The sequence below is a fragment of the Ictidomys tridecemlineatus genome, chromosome 5 (genome assembly GCF_052094955.1).
Source record: "Ictidomys tridecemlineatus isolate mIctTri1 chromosome 5, mIctTri1.hap1, whole genome shotgun sequence".
In the NCBI taxonomy this organism is placed as follows: domain Eukaryota; kingdom Metazoa; phylum Chordata; class Mammalia; order Rodentia; family Sciuridae; genus Ictidomys; species Ictidomys tridecemlineatus.
Genome location: NC_135481.1, coordinates 98239029 through 98255033, shown reverse-complemented (window position 1 = coordinate 98255033; position 16005 = coordinate 98239029). Strand labels below are relative to the sequence as shown.

Here is a 16005-nt window from a genome sequence, read left to right as displayed (position 1 = left end):
CACCAGCTACTGAGATGCCCCACAGGACAACAAGAAGCGTTGGGGAACACAGTCTAAAATCTGCTCATCTACACAAATGCACCCTGCAATTTTAACAGTTTACTTGTTGAAAATGAGATCCCTAAGATTTATGAAGAAGTAATTTATTTCTATAACAGCTAAGGAAAATGTTATTGCTGGAAGGGAGCTCAGGATACAGGCCAGTGGTTTTCAGATGTTCTATTTTCAATTCACTGGAATCTTTTTTTTCCCCTCCAGAAAGCAGTTGGAAAAACCGTTGTCTAACCCCACACCTTGGCTTGACAAGAAAGGAAACTGAGGCCTACAGAAGCTCTTTGACTTGCCTATGATCACATAATCAGTTGGCAGCACTAAAAGCCAGTGTCTGGGTATACTGATTGAGTTCATAAGACCTGAGCTCACGAATGACCTATTCTCATTCTCCATGACTCTGGTACAAATCTGAAATCTATGCCTTTGCATGCCAATGTCACCCTCCCGCCTCTCAGTATGAGCGCTGGCCTCTAACTAGAAAATAAAGGCCATCATGCAAAAACACCAACACCTCGCTGCTCTTTAGTGTCTACCTATTATCCTCTTCCCACAGTCCTCTTCTTCCGACTTTTAGAAAGAGATACCCCTTCCCAGCCTCTTTCTACATTGCTTTAGGATCCTTCTCGGCCAATACATCCATTTCCACATCTCTAATCCTGTCCATCAAACCCCTCCCCTTAATCTACTAATAAGCTCCAGAATCCCTCTTTTACAAAGAATATCGCTTTCTCTTAGCTGGTTCCTCCCTGATGCAGTCTTACCTCCCTCTCATTGCCAAGCCCTTTGAAAAAGTTCCTTCACACTATTTTCTTGGTTCTTCAGCTCACAAATCTAGGAGTCTATTTTCACTCTTTATCACTACTTGAGTGGTTAAAGGCATTGTAAAGGCCCCAAATCTCCTCTTAGAGCTTTTCTATGTACTACTCCCTCCCACATATATGCCTCTCTAATTCTAGGTCTTTTTACTGACTTCCTCATTAAACAGTGGTGTTCCCCAGGGCCCCATGCTCTTGCTTTTCTCCTTGCTGAATTACAGAACTGCCAATTCCACCCGCTTGGAAGGCCTTGACCTACAAAGCTGTACTTTCACTGTCTTCACTCTGTCTTAAATAAAACCCATTATTTCTTTATGAAATAACTCCTACATCCCTTATGATGACCAATGGCATCAACAGGTTGACAAATGTGAACACTTAGAGATTGTCACTTGAACCATGAAATCCCACTAAGCCCATCCCATTCTCTCCATTCTTACAGCCACTGCTCTGGTCAATGCCTTCATCTTCTTGGTCCTGAACATCCCAACTGTCCCAAACTCACCTCTCTGACCTTTGATTGACCCAAAATGCAACTGCAATTTTTTTTTAAATTAGACTGGACAATCATGCATCTGTCTAAAAAATATCCAGAAAATAAAGCCCTGGCTCCTCTTAATTTTGGAATTTACCATCATTCACTCGTTAGTGTCATTTCTCTCCACGTTCTTCTGTCCACACAATTCTCTGCTACTCTAGTATGTGTCTCATAGACACATCATGCTCATCCCAATTTCAGGACCTTGTATTTCCTGTTCTGCCTCAAGTATTCTGCCACTTGACATTCTCACGACTGACTCCTCATTATTCAAAACTCACCTAAAAGGTTGCCTCTCCATGCCTGACCACCACAATCTAAGTCAGCCTCTACCCAATCACTTGAACATGACACCAGATACTATGTTCAGAGTACTTCTCACCACTTGGAGCTGCCTTGTTGTATCCCTGTTTACTGCCAGTATTCCCCACCAGACCAGACCACAAGCTCCACAAGCCTGTCTTGGTCCCCATCGTAATGCCTAGCAAAACTCTTGGCACAGGGCAGGTGCTCAGGAAATATTTGTTAAGGAACCAAATGAATGCCTATACAATTCTATTTTTATAACTAGTGCTTATACCTAGTGCTCCAGTATGGAGTTGGTACTGCCCAAGCTTCCTGAAGCCCTATATTCATCAGCCAGGGCCTGGTGTAGTCTGCCTCCTCCATGAGCCTTTCTAGCCCTTCAAAGACTCACCATTATTCCTTTTTCTGTGACCTAAGAACACTTTGTTCTTACCAGGGTACAGAGTCCCAGGTCCTTAAGGGTCTCCCAAACTCAACCCTGAACTACTTGAGCAACTTGCCTGGAACCTTGTGCTCTTAGCAACTGAGACTAATGCCCACCAAATATTTGTTGGCCCAATAAGACCTGAGTTTGTGTCATAGCTCTACTGTGGACAAGATGCTTAACCTAAGGCCTGGATGCCTTCACAATAGCAATGTCCAATCATAGTCATTAGTTCATAGGATTCCTGTGAATATTGAATAAAAGATGACTGTCAGGCCATTAAAAAAAAAAAAAGTACCAGGTACACACCACAAATGAGCCACAATCAGTTTCACTATTATAATTACAAAAAATCACTTGCCTTAGGTTTCCATTATCTTGAAGAATCTGCATCAGGTTGAACTTCGGCTCTGGCTCCTGAGTGTCAATTTTGCAGCCCTGTTCACCTTTATTACTCCATTCGGGAACCTTCATGGAATTTTCTTTGGATGAATTTTCTACCATAACAGTCAATGAGGGTGAATATTTGGCTTGATTTTCTCCAAGAGACCCTGCAGACTCCTCCTGGGAAGCTTCCTGCTCTTCATCTTCATTGTCTAATGCCACTTCTTCCTCCTCTTCACTCTCTGTCTCAGTTTTAACATTCATTTCAGCTGGTTGGGTAATCACTAAATGCGAAGAATCACTAATGTTGCTGAAAAAAGGATTAAATTTTCCTCTCTCCCAATACCTTCCTTTTATCTTTGTAGTAAAAACCCAGTTCTAAATAAAACCACAAACAAGGTACAAAATTAGCAGCAACCACATGTCACTCTCAAATTGCATATATTGTAAAAAGAGATTATCTTCATTCAAGTTGATATTTCTCATCATATCAACAGTTTAAACAATAAATGAAACCCTCTCCTCCCCACAAAAACAAAACAAAACAAAAACCACCCAATTGAGTGATCTCTGTAGTGTGCTAGGGTTTTTAGAAAAGCACCTGTCACAGAGGCATAAGGAATATGGCTTCCTATGTGTTTACTCATCGTCCTTTCCTCCACTGCCTTGTAAGCTCTGGAAGAACCGTATCTTTTTTATTTCCCAACGAAAGCCCAGTGACTAACATGCTGCCTGATACAGGGGCTCTATAAGGAGGGCAGCAGCAAGGGCAAGAGGACATCAATCTATTAGTGAATTAAAAATAGACCCTACAACATGGGAGAATCTGAGAGAGAAGGAAATTCTCCTTTGTCTATATCATTTTGCAATTTCAAAGGATGAACTGGACTTACCTAATCATCAAAAACCCAAGAGCACTGATCAGAATTCCATTAAACTCAGGGTAACATCATTTCTAAAGTATTAGGTATTTGTATGATAGCAAAATAAGGGAAAAAGCCAAATGCTATATGCTTTGAATGGAAATATTTGTTTCCATTCAAAAAAAAATATTTTGAATGGAAGGGTCTAAAAATCGTTTTGAAATTAAGTTTCAGAGAAAAGTACTATACAACAAAAATGAGTGCATGTGAAGAGGAATGTTCTGACTCATTAAGTGCCGACCCAGATGACATAGCTTGGTGAAAGCTCACAGGCAGGTACCTGGGTATTTTGGCCTCACTGCCCTCAATCTGCCACTCCGTCTTCTACGTTTTCGCACCTCCAGAGACAGGAGCTTTCTCTCGTAAAGAGCAGCATGAAGCTTGGCCTTTGAGTTCACACTTTCTACCTTCAGTTCTGGTGCTCCATCCATAGCCATCCTAGGGGAGAACAACAGGATAGCTACAGCCTTCGGAAAGTTCTCTCTTTCATCTCTGTTAACTGAGAATTCTGTAAGGACCAGGTGACTGGGAATAATAACTACAGTAAATTCTAAAAGGTTTGATCGATAAAGGGGAATATAGGAATTCTATTGAAACCTCATTAATGGCCTCTCTGAATTTTTAAAAAGGTTCTAAACAAAAATCTACCTAAAGATAATGTTTAAGACTCACAGGGGAAGCGTCTCACTGAAAAGTTAACAAGACTGAGGACCTCACCAAGTCTCAAGCGTCCCAACATGAGGTCCTGCTGAGGCCACTGCCCTCCTTTATGCCTTGCTTAACCCCAGGAGGAGGTGGGAGAGGTAGCAGAACTCTCCAGGTGTGGAGTGGAAGTCAGAGTTACAGTCAGAGGCACAGACAAGGGAAGGCATAGATGAAGGACGAGGTCAAACTCAGGTCATAAATGAGAAATGAGATGGAGAAAAGGGGCCGCTAGCAGCTACAGCACTCATTAAATAAGACGAATTTAAATTGGGAAATGTTTGATTTCAAGTCAAATTCTGACAAGAACTGGATGAAGTACTGGGCAGACAGAGATAAGCAGGTCACAAGAAAGAGAGGGGGTGTTGGGTAATTGAGTCAGGAAAGAAGGATCCATGGCAGTGTTTGAAAACATGCAGCTAACTCTGAGTGCTGAGAACTCAGGACCTAATTGTTATTTCTGAACTCTCTAGAACTCAAAATATATTCCCTTTCAGGTCAAGGAATCATCCTAGTTCCTCTGGGAGTTTTCAGTTTTTAAGTGTGATGGAGAGGCTATTTTCTTTTAGGCCACTGACACTGAGAACAGGTATGGGAAGTGGGAAGCTAATTAACAAACTTTTTTTTTTTTTTTTTGAGATGAGTCTCAAACACAGAGGTAAGAAAATAGATATTTAGGAAGTAAAACAATAAAACAAATAAAATCATCCCAAACCATTTATTTAATAGTATCTGGCCAACCTGGTCAAATCTGATAGCTATATAGGCAAACATTAAAACAGGCAGACATGACATTTCTATCCTATCCTATGTGCTCACAATGACAAGTTTTTAAAAAAGTTAACTTGATTCGAAGTCTAGTAAGTTTATGCTCACTAACCAATGTCCACTAAATAAATAAAATTGTTTCTGCCTAAACTGCCAAAACCACATTGATTGAACCCAGGGGCACTTAACTACTGAGCCACATCTCCAGCCTTTTTTTAAAGTTTTTTTTTTTTTTTTTTTTTTTTGAGACAGGGTCTCACTAAGTACTTAGGGCCTCACTAAATTGCTGAGGTGGGCATTGAACTTGTGATAATCCTGCCTCTGCCTCCTGAGCTGCTGGGATTATAGGTATACACCACCATGCCCAGTAGAATGCAATTCTTTCGGGAAAAATTGATTTCTTTTAGGGTAATTATCAGTAAAAAGCTTCTGAAAACACAAATCCTAAAAGCTCAAGAGATACAGAAAAGCAATTATGAATTTCCTTCTCTACAGGCATTTTTAAGTATGAACTAAAAGGTTCTGGATGAACAGATAAATTCCATAGTACAAGAGCTGGAGAAGATGGAATGCTGGGGAAACGTGTGAATCTGACAGCTACTCTGGGTAATAGCCATCTTGTTGATCACTGGCTAATCAGTAATTCAATTCTCTATGAATAAGTTATAATATCTTTTAGTTATATCTATTTCATTTTATTTTTTCAATGTTTTATTATAAAAATATTTAAACAGAAGTTAAAAGAATTATAAAATGAACATCGTACACCTACCCACCATCTAGTCTCTACAATGACTCCATTTGTTCCATCGTATCTATATGCAATCATATATTCCTCTCTCCATTCATCAACCCATTTAATTTGCAAAGCATTCCCAAGTTTCAAGCCAATAGTGCACTTTGCTCCTATACATTTCAATTCACAATCATTACTATTTGGAATTCAATATTTGCTTTACGAGATTTTTTGGAGAAAAAACTTAAAAGAGTGAAATATCCAAATATTAAATGTCGTTTAAAAAGTTTTAACAAATGCCTAAAACTTCATAACCCAAACTCTAACATTACTATCAACTCAGAAATTTCTTGTGCCTATTTCCAGCCAATTCCTCCCTAACACCTTAAAGTCAATCGGTGACTGAGTTTTTCATCATGTTTTCATCATTTTACCTGCTTCAAAACCTCAAAACAAAAGGAACCATACAGTCTGAATTCTTTTGTGTAAAGCTTCTCGTATTCAGTGTGTTTCTGAAGTTTATCCGTGTTAGGTATATCAGAATGCATCAACTTTTATTATAGAGTGGCAGGCATTGTCTGAACAATCCAATTTATCTACTCTCCTGCTGTTGGACACCTATGTTAATTCTTGTTTTGGAATATTATGAGTAAAGCTATTATGAACCTATCTGTATAATCATTTTGTGATTATGTCTTTCATTTCATCTGGGTGGAGGACTCAGAGTAGAATTTACTAGGCTTTATAACAAGACAGATGCTTTGTTTAAAGTGCTTGGTACCAGTTAAAACTACTAAAGTACAATATCAGAATTGTTAGCTCTACCGCCAATCAGAATAATTATAATAATATAGCCCTTCTGTTCAGTGGTATATCATGGTTTTATTTCACAATTCTCTGTGTTGCTATGCACATTTTCATGTGCATCCTGGCTATCCACATATCTTCTTTTTGAAGTATATGTCCAAATATTTTACCCATTTGTAACTAGATGTCTTTTTATTATTGAGTTGTAGCATTTGGTAGATTTTCTAGATCCTAATTCTTCAACAGATACATCTGATAAATATTTCCATCCAGTCCATGGCTTATCTAATCATTTTTTAATAGTACCTTATGATAAAGTTTTAATTTGAGGAAATTATTTTTTTGTTTATAGCTGTTATATCTAAAAACCTTTACCAAATGCAAAGACAAAGTATTCTATATTTTCCTCAACACCATTTTATATGAATAGCTTTTATGTTTATATCTATGAATCACCTCTAATTTCTGAGACAGACAAGAGCTGAGGTTCATTTAAAATATGATAACTAGTTGTTCCAATCCCATTTGTTAAAAGAGTTCTGTAGCTGGGCACAGTGGTGTATGCCTATAATCCCAGCTACTCAGAAGGCCAGTCTGGGCAACTTAGCAAAACTTGGTCTCAAAATAAACAATAAAAAAAGGCTGGGAATGTAGCTCTGTGGGAGAGCACCCCTCCCTGGGTTCCATTCCTTTTCCTATTGGATTACCTCAGCTTTCGATATTTATTTATTTATTTTTTATTTATATATGACAGTGGAATGCATTACAATTCTTATTATACATATAGAGCACCATTTTTCATATCTCTGGTTGTATACATAGAATATTCACACCAATTCGTTTCTTCATACCTGTACTTGGATAATAATGATCATCCACATTCCACCATCATTAATTAACCCCTCATTAATGCTTCCTCCTTTCCCCTCCAACCCCTCTGCCCTATCCAGAGTTTGTCTATTCCTCCCATGCTCCCACTCCCTATCCTACTATGAATCAGCCTCCTTATATCAAAGAAAACATGAGCTTTCTATTACAAATCAATGACCATATAACTATAGGCCTGTTTCTGGACTATTCTGTTGCAATAATAAATTTGCCTCCATCTTGATTACTACAGCATTAAAATATTTAAGCCAGGTACTCTAAATCTTACTCAAGATTACTTTGGATTTTCTAGGTTCTTTGTATTTCCATATAAAAAGTGGGTCCATTTCTACAAAAAAAAAAAAAAGGTACTAGAATAATGATTGAGATTGCACTGGATCTTTAGATCCAGAGAATGGGTACTTCAACAATACTGAGTCTGCTGATCCTAAGGCAAGGCATCTCTTTCCACTTATTTAGGTCTCTCTTCATGTCTTTTAGTACTAGTTTTTAGTTTGTAGCTTTTGGTCTATTTAAGTATTAAACATATCTCATTATATTTATTCCTAAGCATTTTGTATTTTTAAATGTTAGTATAAATAGAATTTTGTTTTACTTTCTAATTACTATTAGTCAGTATATTAAAATACTACAGATTTTAGTATATTGATCATGTGTCCTAAGACCTCACACTACACTACATACACCTATAATGTTCTTGTAATTCTTTTGTGGATGCCTCAGGATTTTACACTAACTTGATTATGTCATCCAAGAATAAAGACATTTTATTTTACTTCTTCCATTCCCATATGTATGCTTTTTGTTTTTTTCTTCCTTGTTTTATAGTATTGCCTAGGGCCTCTAGTATAATGTGAATAAAAGTGGTGAGTGGACAACCTACCTCCTTACTGATCAGCAGGGGAGGACTTCAATTTTTTACCAGGCATGACGTTAGCCATAGTTTTCACATATGGCCTTTATCAGATTGAAGAAGCTCCTTTCTGTTCCTGATTTGCTCAGTTTTTCTCATAAAATATGTTTTGTATTTCATCAGCTGTGGGTTTTTCCCCCCCTGTGGGGTTATCTAATAAAATAATCATTTAGTTTTTCTCCTCTGTGGTGAATTATATTGCCATTTTTCCAATATTAAATCTGGGCCAGGGATGCAGCTCAGTAGCAGAGCACTTGCTTAGCTTGCCCAGGACCCTGGAATCAGCCCCCAGCACTACCAAAAATCAAAAAAGTTAAATCAACCTTGAATCATTGGAGAAAATTTCACTTACTCATATGTAAATTTCACTTACTCATATCCTTTTCCTATACTGGTGGATTAGACTGATTTTTCCTCTCTTTCTCTCTCCCCTTCGGATAAGACCCAGGCTGGCCTCAAACTACTAGCTCAAGTCATCCTCCTGCCTCAGCCTTCCAAGTCACTAGGATTATAGGTGTGTACCTGTACCACCATGCCTAGCTATATTTATTACTATTCTTCAAAGAAACTCTGTGACTTTTCTTGTGAAGGATATTAGGGTATTTTCTTCTTCTTTTTTAACATCAGGTTTTGGCATCATGGTCATGTTGGTATCATAGAAAGAACTGGGAAGGAGTTTGTGTAAGATGGGTGCTGTTCCTTTTTCATGTCACTAACAGAATTCACCAGTTAAACAGTAAGTGTGGAGCTTTCTTTATAGAAAGGTTTTTCATTACAAATTCGATTGTCTGAAAGGATACAGTGTTCTGCAAAATTTGTTTCAGGTTTTGTCAGTTTGGGTAAGTGCCCCTCACTGAGGAAATTTAGTCATTTTATCTAAATGTCAGAGGGTAATAGAATAAGGTAGTTAATAATAGTCCTTTAACTCTTTTTATATCCATACAATCTGTCAGGACTCTGCTTTTCTCTCCCTGATAGTGGCACTGTGAGTTCTCTTTCTGTTCTTCTAGATCAGTTTATCTAAGGGTTTATCAATTTTAGTAGCTTACCAATGAATAAACTTTGAATTTTGTTAACTTTCTTTATTGTTGCTCTTTAATATTTCCCCTCTTTTAAACTTATTTTTGATTATTATGCTTTTTCTAGTTTCTTAACATGGACATTAGATTGGTGAGTTTAGTCCTCAGTTTTCTAACATTTTAAAGCTCTACATTTCCTTCAAAGCATTACTTTACCTGCAGCCCATACATTCTGATGCTATATTGTTATACTGAGTTCAAAATATTTCCTAAATTCCTGTGACTTCTTCTTTGATCCATAGATTATTTAGAAATATGTTGTTTCATTTCCACATTTGGGGATTTTTCTTTTGTTACTGATATCTAATTCCACTGTGGCCAAAGAACATCCCAGAATCATTTCAATCCTTTTCAATATATTAACACTGTTCCACGCTCTGGCGTAGGCGCCACAGGCCAGCTTCCATTTGTTTACATCTCTACACCACCAAACCCCTACTGATGGTGACACAAATGAGTGCTGAACAAGGAAGGACAGAACTCACAGATCTCAAATATTCTTACTGGGTAAGATTCATTCTTTCTGTTCCCAATGCCAATCTGACAGCACTATGCTCTAGGAAGTATATTCCTGGGCTAAAAACTAGAGAAAACTTAGAAACTAAGTGTGACTTTATTTGGAAACAAACTACAAACTTGATTTACTTCAGTTTCCCCTTCATTAAAAGGCAATCTTGGGGCTGGGGATGTGGCTCAAGCGGTAGTACGCTCGCCTGGCATGCGTGTGACCCGGGTTCGATCCTCAGCACCACATAAAACAAAGATGTTGTGTCTGCCGAGAACTAAAAAATAAATATTAAAAAATTCTCTCTCTCTCTCCCACTCTCTCTTTAAAAAAAAAAAAAAAGCAATCTTAATGCTTTCCTTCTTTAAAGAAAAATTAGATTGATGCTTCAAAGGCCCTAGCTGAGAAACCAAGTTTCCCTCTTTGTTTTAACTCTTACAGGCAAAACAAAAAGCTGTGTATAGGAAGTTTCTTCCTCATTGTCATCACATTGCTATTTTTAAAGAGGTACAGCACAAAGAGGGTATATGTAAAGCCTCACACTCTCCATAACCAGAAGATGTATTTTTAGGCTAAGAGTTTTTTCAGTCACTGAAGTCTTCAGTGAGGCAAAGCCATCTCTGACACATTTCTACTTTCTGCCCAAATGAAAAGTTACAGGTATTTTGCACCCTTCGAGTTCCACAGCTAACGGAAAGTGAGTTTGGCTCAGTCCCATAAGGCACAGGGTCATATGCCTCAGAATGTCAGGACCAAAGCATAAGCTCTTATTTGAATCTAACATGGTCTTGAAATCTCATTAATACACTGGTCTCTCTCACATAGCCAAACAAGAATACGGTTATTATTAGTTCAAAAGATATACATGTAATTATAAGAAAATAAATCTCAGTTTATAAAAAGTGGCCACAAAATACTTTTTCAATAGAAAACATTTTTATGTTACTATTCATATTGAGCCAAATTAAAAATGGTCATATAAAGTGTTATGCTTAGTCTGTGCATGGTCATACTATTATGCACATGGAAAGAATTCTCAACTTTTAAAAATCAATTACCGTGTTCTTCCTGTCAATAAGCTTCTTCTTGGGTTTCCCCTACAGAAGTAGAAAGGACAACTGGGTTAGAGAATGCTATTCAGATATTCACTCTGGAGTTCACACACACAAACATGCCTCCTGAACTCTTTTATTATAGACATTCAATAGGAAATCATAACAGAAAGTGCACCTTGGGAGGAGAGAAGCCTACAGATCAGCTGAGAACATTCTCAGAGAAGAGCAGAATATTGTGAGCTGGAGGGAAGCTCAATAAAAAACAGAAGGAAAAAAACAAAGAGATTCTGGAGAAAAATGACAATGACTTACATTTACTTACAAAGCAAATCACATTTATTCCTCTCCACAATCCTGTGAAGAAGGGTGTTCTTAGCTCTGTTTATATAAATGATTCTGGAACCTGCCCACAGTCAGAGCTTCAAGATTTTACATCTCAACCCAGGACTTGGTTAGTCTCAAACTCAGCTCATTCTACCTTCACTGAACTATTTCAGGAAAGGAAACCAAGTTCAATTCTTATGGGGTTCCAAAAAGATATTCATCATAAACTTTCCACAAATTAAAAAAAAATTATATATACATACATACATATGTGTATGTATGTATAAAAGAGAGAGACAGACAGACACCATCCACTGTCTCTAAACTAGGGTTGGGCTCTAACCACAGGAACCGAGTACCATTTTAAAGTTTAAATAGGCTTTCAAAACATTCTCTCATTGTTTCCTTTCACTTCATACATTTTATTTGTGAATGTGTATATTTAGTTTAGCACAATTTTTATCACCCTTGAAAATTCATGTGTCCACCATCACAAGTGAGCTGCTGAACTATGACCTCAGCCACCATAAGCATCCCCTGTGCTGCTCTTTCATAACTACACATACCTTCCTCCTACTTGATCTCTCCCATTAACTGCTCATTCTAAAACTTGTCATCTCAGAAATGTCATATAAACAGAATCACTCAGCACGTAACTTATGGGTTTTTTTTAAGAGACAAATGCAATGCAGATTATATTTATTTTAAAAAGTAAAGTGAAAAGTTGTCTTTACCAAGATTTTTGTCTTTACCACATCTTATATCCCTGATATTGTCACAATATCATCAAAAAGTCTCAAGGCAACTTTAACTCCTTTGCTATATGAAAGCTTTCTCCGGTAATCTGTAATCATGGCTTCACATTATAATCAGTGGGGCAGCTCTTAGTAAGGACTTCCTTCTAGGGGTGGGCCAGGGCACAAAGGTGATTTACAAGATTCCCAGGAGTTACAGATATGTAGCCAGGCTTACAACTAGGGCCACTGAGTAAGACACTTATGTAAGATATTATGTGCCAGGGAGACAGGCAGAGGAGTCGGTGGAGAAGGCAGGTGAACAAAATGAACTTATAAGAAACAAGGAGACTTAGTTTGAAAGTACTTCTAACAACACAATTGGATTTGCAAGAGGAAATACATCAATTCAGACTGAAGAGATTTACTAGAATATATCAGAATCTGGAACAAATGCAATTTCATTTTTTCAATGCCTGGTTTTGTGTGTCTGCCTACGATGTGGTAGATAGGTTCTTGACATAAACAAATATAACAAACTACCCACTCTAAAGGGCCAACTTGTAAAACACAAGTTAGCAAAAAGGAAATTACACTACAATCTGGAAAATTAAACCAGACTGAAGAGTAAAAGAAGGGATGAGAATACAGCCTCCTAGTCCAGCCTGAAGGGAAGAACAACATAGGAATTTAGTTAACAACCGAAGTCCATTGCAAGGGAAAGAGAGTTTGTAAGGATAAGGAATTGTAAAATGGCAAGTAAAGATGGCCTCATTGGCCATGGGTTAGGCTAAAATGGTAGGCAAGAGTAATCATGAAGGCATTCTTTACTGAACAAGGAAATTTATGTTTTCTTAATCCAAATTTCTAGAATGCTTTATAAGCAGGAGTTGTTAACTGGGACTTGAAGAAAGAATGCAGGGAATATAACAACTTAAGATAGAAAAACATTATCTCCTCTAATGAAAAGGTTCCTCCATATAAATGTAGGAATCCATAGTAGTGAATTAGTATAACTTCATTATCAAAAGAAATACATCTTTTCTCATACTACTTAGAATTGTGACAGGGATCTCAAAATACTATCAATATTTTTTCTGTGAAGTTTTGGTAATTTTCAGGCCTGCTGTTAGGTTTTGCTATTTCCTGTGTTAGCAAAGCACATCTATTATTATAGTCTTAAATTTTTTGATTGTTATGTTACTTGTAAGGGAATGCTTCCTAATTTTGGCTAACATAGTAGTCCCCAGTTTGTCTGCTGTACCCTTCTTCCTCAGGAAACCCAAGTACTAGAAGATCCAGCCTTAGGCAGGGTCCATGTCAGGTCGGGAATCTCTCTAGATGACCTGTAAGAAAACCAGGCAAACCACCAAAGGGCCCAGTCCTTCTCAAGAGGCAGAGCTCACCAGATATTTGCAGATATGTGACAATAAAAACCAAAAAGAACAAAGTGAAAAAACAAAATCAATACAGATAAATTATATAATGCAAAAGCTAAAAGGAACTTAACTAAGACTGAGATTTGAAAAGAGTTCATATCCATAAAATATGAAAACTAATTGAAGATAGTTCTTGGATATCAAAATCATATTCTCCAAATAAAAAAGTAAATTAAACAGCCTCTCTTCTATGAGGATAATGAATTCTAAAAGCAAAGAACAATAACAACAAAAAAAATCCAAAAGACAAAAACCTTGAGGATCAATTTAGAGTTTTAGAAGACAAGTTTCAAGAAATCTTTAAAAGTGAAAAGATAAAAGACACAATGGAATGTGAAAGTCAAGGATCCAGGGGGACACAGCCATGACGGCTGGAATCTGGGTCTCTGTTTTAAGAATCATTCAAAAAAAGATAGATACTCTCAAAATAATAATACGATTTCTCTGAATAACTCAGGTGCCAGGTTTTGATAATTACTGAAGAGTGTTCAATGCAGCTGTGTCTCAGGGGCCACTGAACTCTGTGGGACTAAGTGACACTTGGTCACCATGCTACTTGAATTCCAGTGTCTGTTCTCCATCCTTTCCCTCTTTTCTCTTGTGCCGAGATGATCAGCTGTCATTTCCTACAAGTATCAGTGAATTTATTCTGTAAATTCCTTTCTCTCCACTTTTTCTGATCTGGTAATTATAATCTCTTCTGGTCTAGAAAAACTACCTGTTCTATTAAAATTGTGCCTAAGGTCAAAAGGCAATGAGTAGGAACGGCATCTGTTAAGACTGCTCAAAGATCTTTATGGTTTAATTTGGGTTTCTGAGAATGTTTCAAAGTGCTGAAAGTTACTGATAGATTCTGAAAAATGAAGTATGAACGTTTTCTGCAAGGTTCTTTCTATCACAGATTTTACAAACGTTTTGATAAAACTTCTTTCTTTCCTTTACATACACTTTGTCCTAATCTTGTGACCTAGTCCTAAATTTATGAGTTTAGCAAATCCCCACCTGTCCTGGAAGAGGCGTGTTGCCAGCATGTAGTTCATGGAGGTTTTGTGCTCGAGGTAGGACCTGAAGGACAAAGAAAAAAGCAGTTATTGCATGAGCTTAGCTCAAGAGGAAAATACAGAAATAAAAACATGAACCAAGCACAGAAGGGACAGGTTACTTACATACTGTTCTAAAGAAATACGCTGTTTTAAAAGTGGCAGGTGAGTAGACGACTGCTCAAGTTAAAATTATAAAATACCAGAGTAGCAGCAAGTAGAATAAATGAAAAGAATAAAGAAAAAGGACTTAACTTAGAAAATAAAAAGAAAAAAAGGGCAGCATTTCTTGGGTTAATAAAAGGTGATATTAGTAAATTCAGAAAATGAATCTGAAAGATAAAGATACACATTACCGATGTAGAAATTGACCACATCACACATGTAGAAATCGTCAAATGAAGTGAGGCCCGGAGATGCAGAAAGGGCATGAGATATAGACAGGAAACTGTTTCTTTCTTTTTTGTTTTTTTGTTTTTTGGTACCGGGGACCAAACCCAGGGGCATGGACCACTGAGCCCCATCCCCAGCCCTTTTTGTATTTTATTTAGAGACAGGTCTCACTGAGGTGCTTAACGCCTCACTGTTGCTGAGGCTGGCTTTGAACTCAGAATCCACCTGCCTTAGCCTCCCGGCCACTGGGATTACAGGATGCAATTCACTCCTAGATACATACTCAGGAGACATATTCAAGAATATATATAGCACAGCAAAAGACCAGAAAGAAGTCAAATGACCTTCAACAGGAAAATGGGACAATTAACAGTAGTACAAACACATGGTAAAATAAAATAAAGCACTGAAAAGGAATGAGGTATAGCTACAGGCAACCACATGGACCTTAGTATCATAATGCTTAATGGAAAAAGCAAGCGTACATAAAGCATGCCATTTTGTTTAGAAAAAGGTCAAAAGCATTTATAACAATAGAATTCTTCTTCTACACAAGACAATAACTGCTACAGGACCTGCACTCCTAGCACAAAGAGCTAGAAAAGTATATGACATAAAAGAAACAACCGTCTTCAGATATCAAACAACCGGCAGTACAGAACTGTGATCCCTGATAGAGGGAATTAAAAATCTCCAGACTATATAAGAAAAGGTCTCCCAACAGTCTCCCAGAGGAGATGGTAGAGATCCGAATTCTAGGAAGCAGCCAGAGTTTTCAGAGAAGAGAGCTGCAGAGGAAAAACCTGTGCCTAAGAGAAAATCCCAAACAGGGGTCCCTAGAGTCCTCTGGTGAATACTAATCCACTCAGGCACAGAGTGCAAGGCTAAGTGAAAAGCAACTGTCAGAACAAAGAACAAAGCAGAAGCCAAACTCCCAGAGTTCGCACAAGCCTGCAAGCTGAGTTTCACTAGTCAGGAGAGATCTTATACATGGGAGTCACTGAGCAGTCATCCCAAAGGAATCTTTAGTGGCAGAACTGTCCAAGATCTAGGAAAAAAAGGTATTCTCAATAAACCAAATAATGTTTAAAAATTTGCTTAAAAATATTTAGTTGATTTACAAGTAACTGAGGTGCCTGACAAAAAACAAACAAACACTTCACAGATTTTAAGAAGGC

General features: G+C 37.6%; 1 protein-coding gene across 23 annotated transcripts in view; it reads right to left on the bottom strand.

Annotated features, from left to right (window-relative positions):
• Nucleotides 1-16005, bottom strand: part of Ttll5 (tubulin tyrosine ligase like 5) — a 260216-nt gene that overhangs the window by 151844 nt on the left and 92367 nt on the right. For 17 of the 23 annotated variants that reach the window (XR_005729960.2, XM_040276119.2, XM_040276121.2 and 14 more), the window contains 4 exons: nucleotides 14397-14459; nucleotides 10901-10939; nucleotides 3725-3882; nucleotides 2499-2805 (listed from right to left, as the gene is read on the bottom strand). Coding sequence is in view for 22 of the 23 variants with exons in the window: in XM_040276119.2 (XP_040132053.1) it covers nucleotides 2499-2805; nucleotides 3725-3882; nucleotides 10901-10939; nucleotides 14397-14459 (567 nt within the window). In the remaining variant the exon portion in view is untranslated. Of the gene's footprint in view, nucleotides 1-2498; nucleotides 2832-3724; nucleotides 3883-10900; nucleotides 10940-14396; nucleotides 14460-16005 lie in introns of those variants that run through there. The other 6 variants (XM_040276123.2, XM_040276126.2, XM_021723795.3 and 3 more) reach the window with 4 other exon arrangements.